Source organism: Halyomorpha halys, unplaced genomic scaffold (assembly GCF_000696795.3).
Source record: "Halyomorpha halys isolate HHAL.00 unplaced genomic scaffold, Hhal_1.1 Scaffold726.1, whole genome shotgun sequence".
NCBI lineage: Eukaryota > Metazoa > Arthropoda > Insecta > Hemiptera > Pentatomidae > Halyomorpha > Halyomorpha halys.
Window position 1 is genome coordinate 252,602 of NW_027116696.1, and position 9,282 is coordinate 261,883.

Sequence of the window (9,282 nt, forward strand, 5' to 3'; positions counted from 1 at the left end):
ATTTAATAATCCTTTATGCTGGAAGAGTCTTATAGAATTAAAAGGATTTAGTGAATGACATAATTTCTTCCTTATTAAAAAACAATAGTTTATTTAATATCATCAGCATGCACTAAATCCTTTTAATTAAGTATAATTCTACTATTTCAGTTTTTTTGACCGCACCCGGACCATATTCCTTTCAACTATACACACGGTCAATCAATAATCTTCCAGTAAATTTTAAAATAATTGTATATTTGTCTGTGTGTGTATGATTATTTTTAAATAAAAATTAACAAGGATTAATTTTGGTACTCTTTAAAATAACATCACATTATTGTCATTTAAAGAAGTTTATATTTAAGAAATTTTGACAGTAGTATCTTTTATTTTATATGCATATTTCTAATTCTAAAATCTCAAATATATTTAGTGAGTTAAGTATATTTTAATTAATAGAATTAATAATAATGGCCATAAAACTTTGGTTATAAGTGAAGTCCATAAATTTACTATTGAGTGCAATGATAAAAAATCAGCTAATTTAGCTTTTTACCTAAACTATTTATTCAGAGTACAATTGTGGAAATTAATTCTTGGAAAGGATTTTTCAGCTAGAGAGCTTATAACCCAGGCAAAATGAAAGTGATATTCGAATACGAAGTAGTCGTAAGACCATAGTCTTAATTTTTTCATATGTAGTCTTGAGACTGGTTTTAATTGTTTAAATAAAATAAATTGTATTCAAGTTAAGTCTCAAAACATTCTTTATTATTTCTTTAAAAGTCCAATGTTTCGGCCATCCTCAAGGACAACCTTAAATATCAATTTACATCTCACATCCAATAATTTAAAAACTTTTTGCAGGCTACTCAGCCCAGCCCATTAATTTCAGTCAAATTACTCTATTATGTCACTCTTCCATTAAATTTTAAAACTTTTAATTACCAATCAACTTAACACTATTATCACTTTCTTATCGTGTGATGAAAAGTTTTTAAATTATTGGATGTGAGGTGTAAATTTATATTTAAGATTGTTCTTGAGGATAGCCGAATTGGCCAAAATGTTAGATTTTTAAATAAATAATAAAGAGTGTTTTGAGACTTAACTTGGCTACAATTTGTCTTAATTTTATTTATAGAAACAGACATTTTAACTTTAATGAATTCCCTTAATGAGGCTTATGATGGATGATTGTGATCCTGAGGCCTGATATATTGTTCACTAGACAATGCAGGAACCGAGACTCTCAGAGAGGTTGGATGTGGGTACGGATGTTGCTAAGAAAAGCAATTGGGAACTTGAAGGAGATGGTTCCACTTTCCTCAGATACAGCATGCTCCTACTCAGGCACAATTGGGTGCCTATTTTTCAGAAGCTTACATTTTTTAACAACATACCATTTTATAATAAAATAATCTCCCATATATTTGAACCAACTTATCATTTAGTTGATACCAATTGAACCAACTTATCATAAATTTGTTCATATTTACAATAAATCGAAAAGTAAACCAGTATGATTGATTTAAAGCAATATTTCATTCAATTACTCACTTGGATTTTCCAACAACACTAATTAAATGGTTGAGAATATCTTCTCTATTTTGACTATCAATGTCTATTAACAGATCATCACCATTATCTGGAAAAGAGAAACAATTTAGGAAGGAAAAAAAAAAGGAAGATAAATTCAATAGGGTATATAAAAAACATACCATAGAAACAGCGTACAAAAGGAGATGGTGTCATGTTCTTGAAAGTGACAACTTGCACATTAGGATTTTTATATTGCAGTTGTGGTAAGTGCCAAAAAACAAAATCTCTTGAAATAAAAAAAAGTGACTTATTAAGAATAAATAAATATATATATTATATATGTGCTTACATTCAATATTGATAAAAAAAAGTAATGGTAAGGGATTGCTCAAGTATTGAATATTGCATATTTAATTCCTACAGTTCCATAAATAATGGCATAGCTTTTATTATACCTTTATTTATTAATTTTATCCTCATTTACGTTTCCATTCTATACAAAAATGCCTTCACATTATTTAACAATGATTACTTTCATATTCTAGTCACTAGATGCTAACCTTGTCTGTCATTTACTCATTATTTCCCTAAATTCACCACATATTATTAGGTATGCTTTAGTCATATACACCATGCATCATATTTCTGTTAATAAGTCATAATTTTTATTCCATTATCTCTAATATATTTCTTTTAATTTAAATTACTTATTTAACCTTTAATTTCTCTCACTCATATCTCATTTAATCTTTGTTCTGATTTTAGCTCTGATGATGACCCACACGTTTGGGTCAAAATATCACCATATCAAATATACAGAGAATTAAAAAAAAAATGGGTCCTAATTATTTTCCACAATATAAATATAATAGTTGATGTAATCCATCCTCATTTATTTTTTTTTAAGTACACACAGATCTGAAACTGTAAAATAATTTAACTATAAAACACAAATAAAAGAATTTTTTTTTGTAGGGCAACATAATGTTTATCAGCTTAAAGTGAATAGTCTTAAATAAATAATATTCGATTGAACCTATTAAGGAAAACTGGTGACCTTCTATTTACTAACAAATAGATGATTAAAATAGTCATATCATTTGGTATCATATTGGTCATTAATAGGTGGGAAATCACTAATACTACAATGGTATTGCTGGGTAAATTTTACTCCTTGTGAAATTTATACCCTTCCCATGATTCAACAGCCAGTGACGATAAAACTTTAGCATTGTCAAAGTCAATTATAAAGGGTAAGTTTTAAACCTTAGTGAGTAATATTTACTCACAATTACCATTATAATGCACTGGGCCAGAATAATTTGAACTCAACGCTAACAATGTGTGCATGTTGTTTACTTAACTTGCCTCATTAATACCAATTTCAATTTGTTTTATTCCGTTCCACATATCTTTTGTGGTAAGTTCACAACAGTGCAGACTCATCCAATGGGCCAAGCTATACCATAGCCTTTTTCCTTTCAGTTAACTACAATTGAAGTATATAATTAGGGGATGTATTACGATAGAACAAAATTTCAAATTAAGTTTTTAACAGCAATACATATATTGAGATCCTTTTGAGTCCTAAACTAAGTCTGATAAAATGGTCACGATGTTTTTGTGAACACTCTAGCTCAAAAACAAATTCGTACAAAACAGAAATTAGATATTTAATGCTGGTATAACTTATGGATGTTACTTCAACATTTTTGATAAAAACAACATACTGGAAGTGCCACTTCATATAATTGATTTTTTCCAAAAACACCTTTGATTTTGATTAAATTCAGTAAATCAATATACAATTAAGCATTTTTTTAATATCAAACAGGTCTTATACTCATTGAAATGTCTTAATGAGGTATTTTTTAAAAAAACTTCTAAAGTAACTTTAATTTTGTTTGATTTAATAGCCATTTATCCTTGTAATAAACAATGGAAAATACAAAATATTAAAGAGAATGGTGAATACCTAAAAGGAAAAAAAGAGACAGAATTTTAGAGCAACTGGAAAAATGAAAAGAGCTAAGAGCTCCTGCTCTCATTCATATGTACATGGCTTTATTACCTTCAGTTGAAATATTGTATTCTTGAGTGGAACAACTAATATTAATTTTACATTACTAACAACTAATATTATTACTAACTAATGTTAATATTTGGTATTCACACCAAGGGCAACCCTAGAATATGTATTATAAGAGCATCGGAAAAATTTTAGTGTTTACTGGTTCTTCTGCTATTTTTTCAAAAACCACAAAATCATGATAACTTCAACACTACTCCACAAAACCAAGCAGGAGTGGTCTAGGGTGCTATGAACTACACAATATAGTACATAACCAACCTCATTTGAGGAGTTATTCTCTATTTTGCCCTATTATAGGCATAAATTGAAAGAGCAGAAATTCAGCTTTACAATGTTTTTAGGTCGGAGTTAGTAGCAGATAGGGATGAATTTCATTATACCATTTAGTATGGAATTTAATCAGCTTTAATTTTGGAATAATTACAAAACAGCCTTAGGAGTTATGAATGCTTAGGGGAGCATAAGCAGGAAAAAATCAAGTTCTAGAATTTCTTAATTTTATTTAGGGCATAAAGTCCGAATTTTCAAATACCTTTGATTTTTTTTTCTATTTGAAAAGCTATCGTATATCTTACATTGCTAGTAGTAATAAACAATGGATAAATATCAAATATTAAAGAATTTTATAATCACCTCGAGGAAAATATAAATGTTTTTGTGTTTCCACGATTCTTATGACAATAGGCAGAATTTACTTTCTCCTAACCATATATGTTACAGCTTATCATGCTGAATAATAAAGAAGTAGCTGTTTTGATACATAAAAGACTACTTTCATTTAAAATTAGGGCAGCAGATATTTTAGTTCAATAACATAATATAAATATAGTTAATGTTCATATCCCAAATGAAATAATTAGAGCAAATCAATTTATAAACCCATTTTAAAGATGCCTAAAATCAGATGATTACTTATATGGCAATATCAATCATTAAGTCCTTTACTTTTAAGTGAGTAGAATTTATATATCACCTATATTATATGGTAAGTGACTATGTGATGATAGACTTCAAAACGCTTCTTTTGAAGTATCAATAATGAAAAATATCTGTGGTATTAACAAGTGGGCTATTTTTTAAAGGCTATCTAACTCTTGACTTACTCAAACAATCTTTCTAATTGCAAAAAACATGTAAAATTTTAAAGTAATAAAACTCTGAAAATGAGGAAATGAACTGAAATAACTTTCACTTCTACAAATTATTATAAAGCAAGTTACCTAGCACCTGCATGGTGTTTTCCTTTGCTATTGTAGTTTATAGAAAGTACCTGAACTCGGTCTTTTAGTATAAGTTTACCACTTTCTAAATACTTTAAAGTTCTCCTTATGGGAGCTGGGCCTTTCATAAAAGGCATACTGTAAAGGTTTGATTTTGTCAAGTACTAATTTTTTTATTACAAATATTAAATTCTTGGCTAAAGTTTGTTTATAATCAACTTATCTGCCGTTTGGGAACGCCTAGGTCTCCCATCATATGTTCACACCGCATCACCGCACAACTCAGAAAATCAGTATTTGAGAAAAATGAACTTGAAGAATACTTAAAACATACCAATAGTTTAGACGGTAAGTCTGTACTAAAGAAGCTTCATCGGTGGAAACTTCTAGTAAGTATTTATGGTGGTAAATTCTATTCTATAGAATGATACTATGGATCTATAATCAGTACATAAACATAAATAGTTTAGAATTATGTCAATTTTCAAAAAACATTTTTTCATATGACCTCTAAGGTAATAGTAACAACACTTTCCAATCCCAAATAATGTTTATATCTGCATTTTTTTACTTAATATTATGAATAAGACTAAGTCCTCCTTCAGGTCAAACTATTATGTTAACTGTTACATAAGTTGAAATCAAAATTAAAAACAAGTTGAAATCGTTTTGTTAGAAAAATACAAAATTATAATTTATGCAGTAGCAAAGACGGCTTGAAAAAAAAGAAGTAGAAAGATGTTTCAAAAGGGACTAATGGTGGCACTAAGTGGTAAAGCTTTATGGCACCTTCTTCCGAAAAAAGTTTCTACTTAAAGATCATACTTATAATTTTGTTTTTATATTTATCCTAATATCTTAAAGAGTTATTTTATAACCTTTTTGGTCATTTCTAAAAACTTGAAGTTAAGAAACGTAATCCGCCCACGTGCGCCAATCTCGTCGCTGATAGCTGCCAGGGGAAAAGCATGATAATGTTTGCTGCCAAAATCTTCCTGAAATAATTATCTGTTACGGCACACCCTATAATCATGAATATGCAATACATTGGGGGTGCATAGTGGAGGGAATAAGCTGGCAGGAAAAGTGAAGCTAAAAAGGCGAGAATGGACATGGGGCTTAGCAGGGGAGTGGGGGAAGAGTACGAGCTGATCACTGACTTCTGTTTCAGTTTACATTACAATGACGGGCATTCCTATAATACTCAACGTAAACATAGCCTCCATGGGTCTAACCTTTTTGGCTTCACTTTTGTTTAGAAGGAGAGTAGGGTTATGACACCCACCTTAATAAGGGTATCGTCAAACAATAAGTAAAAAGCTATAAATGGTACAAGATCTGGATTTCTTGTTTTAAGGAAGATACAGAATTTAAGATACAGTTAATAGAGCTAACGATGGAAGGAGCACCAAACGGGTAGCGATACTTGAACAGAAATTATTTTCTACTAAAAATAGGATGGTAAGTGAAAGTTGTGTGAAGCGCGCACTGATTCAAGATGGAAAAGTAATACGAAACACTGTTCTATCAACAAAACAACTAGGAGAAGAAAGAGAACAACATGAAAATTCCTTCACAAAAACCCTAATCGCAAGAATATTCATAGTCCTTACGAGCTGTGATATGTTGCACCATATCCCTTTGTTATGAATCTAGCATTTTCAAAACATGCTTTTTCTGATTGTTTATCCTACTCTCTTGTACGAAAAAGCAGTAAAAAAAAAATTATGTTTAATTTTATTGATTTGTTGTATAATAATCATATGCCACTGTTAAGATGATGAAGAATGAAAGTAAGTTTTAAATTTTGTTACCTGAAAATAAGTTTTAAACCACTATCAACATTTTTCAGTTTTTTATTTGTCATAGGTTGGATCTGAATTTTTTGGAGACCTATGTTTACAGGAACTTTTTTTATCAGCACAGAAGTTGCTATAGAACAGATTTATAAATAGGTAATTTTGGTAGATAATGAATGAAATCAGACAAAAGTCACAAGAATACACAAGCGTGCGGACACCAACGTGGATACCATTCATTACTTCCTTTGTTTATGAAGCATTTGAATAAGTTTTAGATTTGCGGTTAGTGGCAAACGTAGATCCATTACGTCGGATATTTACCGAGATGCAGTTCATAGGCCGTAGGCACATCAAATTCTTTGATGGGCTGAAAGCGTGTGCCATCCATACCGTGAGATCGCCCCTCCACCAAGATCTGGGAGGTGGCAATACATTGTCCCCTTGGTAGACGTCCTCGTCTTGGGAGGAACTTCTGGCTCTGCAGAATAGTCCCTCCCTATTCCTAGTGAGAATCCAGGCAAACATATGCCGTCATTGTTAACAACGCCTTCAGCGGACCCGTCAACCATTCTTATAATGCCATCCCGGCAAAACAAGGAAATGAAATAGCTGGCATATGTATATATATATATTTGTAAATGCCTTTTCTTTGCTCCAGGAGGTAAGAGAAAAAAAAAAGACAATAATAATAATGTAGGGCCACCAGTAGCTCAATGGTTAAGACACCGTTTAACCAATTTGATGTCTATTGGCGGCGCGGTTCGAATCCGGCCTGGGGCGTTGACTTTTTTCATTGAGTGGTGGTCCCACAAAATGAAAAACTTTGACCCTCAACCATGATTAGGCAATATAGGACTCCAATGGGAGTTTTGGGAGAAAAAAAATGTAATGACAGTTGCTAATTAGCACATCATGATTCTCTTCCTCACAAATTAGAAGATCAACAAGACAATCAGTAGCCAAACTTTCACACAACTCCCACTTTTAACTCAATTTAGGCATGTAATAAATTACTTTAATCAAAACTTAGAAGTAAACAATAACGAAGTTTTGGAAGGTTATAAAACAACTTGCTCAGAAAATTTGCGAGGAGCTCTTATGCATTTAACAATTATCATGACTTTAAATGGGGCTGCTCACAATCCTATACTTAAAACATTTAATATGGTAAAACCTTTGACATTTAACACATAATGAATACCCCTGCTAATAACGAGACGACACAACACAATCCCTCAAAAAGATCGTAACACTAAGAAATCTGGTGTGTGGATCACAACTTTTACCTAACACCTTCCTCTTAGGTCGAGTTTCGTGGAATCGTATTGAAGTTATTGCTTTTTTAGAAAAAAAATCTAAAAAGACTAGGGTAGACAAAAAAGATCAACAAAAAACTTGTACTTTTCTGTTGCTATGTAAATTCGTATTTTAAGGTTTCTTAAGGTGGAAATAACGAATATTAATTTTGTTCCTACCAAGAATAAAACAGTTTAACACAAGATAACGTAGCCGAAATGCATTCGGGAAAGATGGGCAGTCTGGGCTTTTTTCGTTCGAATTTTTCCTACTAAGTTTTCATAAAATTCATTAATATTTTGACTATTATTGTCGATGATGAGAACTGGTTATTTTTTCAAATAAACAAAATTTAAGGTACTTTGGAGGTATTACAGACCACTGATTCTCATCAATGAATTAATCATTAAAAATCAATGAATTAATCATTGATTCACCGATTTTAGTTTTAATAGTTGGAGCAGTTTTTGGAGAAAATTGATTCAGGATTGACAAACAAAACATTGCTGTCAGGATCTAGGTATTTATATACTTTGAATTAGATATGCGACATCGATAAAAAACATCGATGTTCAATACTAAAACATCGATGTTTTTTCGGTGTTTTTCAACATCGATGTTTTTTTTAAACCATTTCAGTAACATAAAGAGTAAAGACTACGCATTCTCCGGCAAGTCAGAAGTGCTTTTTCAATCAACCAAAAGGACATGGACTCCAAAAAACATTGATGTTTTAAAATATCGTTGGTTACAATACATTACCCAAAAAACATCGATGTTTTTGAACATCCATTTCAGTAACATAGTCTGTTCCAACGATTACGCATTCTACGGCCTGTCAGAAGTGGTTTTTGAAACTAAGAATCTTATATCGACTACAAAAAAAATCGAAATTGACCGCAACCCTGACCATCTTCCTTTATATAAAAAAAATCGACGTTTTAAAATATCGTTACTTACAATACATTACCCAAAATACATCAATGTTTTAAAATACAATTGCTTACAATATTACCCAAAATACATCGATCCATTTTAGAAAAATAAGGTCTGTTCTTCGACTACGTATGCTCAGGCCAGTCAGGAGTAATTTTTGTATCAAAGAATGGGACATCGACTACAAAAAACATCGATGTTTTAAAATATCGTTGCTTACAATACATTACTGAAAAAACATCGATGTTTTTGAACAACTATTGAAGGAACATAAGGTCTGTTCCAACGAATACCATGCTCAGGCCAGTCAAAAGTGCTTTTTGTATCAAAGACTGGGACATCAACTACAAAAAACATCGATGTTTTAAAATATCGTTGCTTACAATACATTACCCAAAATACATCGAAGTTT

The 9,282-nt window shown here is 31.1% G+C and overlaps 1 protein-coding gene across 1 annotated transcript in view; it reads right to left on the bottom strand.

Moving 5' to 3' along the window:
- Positions 1-5,083, bottom strand: part of mRpS25 (mitochondrial ribosomal protein S25) — a 7,982-nt gene extending 2,899 nt beyond the window's left edge. Inside the window, exons 1-3 of the mRNA XM_014428558.3 lie at positions 4,837-5,083; positions 1,704-1,810; positions 1,543-1,630 (exon numbers count right to left, since the gene is read on the bottom strand). Of these exons, the coding sequence (XP_014284044.1) occupies positions 1,543-1,630; positions 1,704-1,810; positions 4,837-4,973 (332 nt within the window). The 5' untranslated portion in view covers positions 4,974-5,083. The remainder of the gene's footprint in view (positions 1-1,542; positions 1,631-1,703; positions 1,811-4,836) is intronic.
- Positions 5,084-9,282: the final 4,199 nt, after the last annotated feature.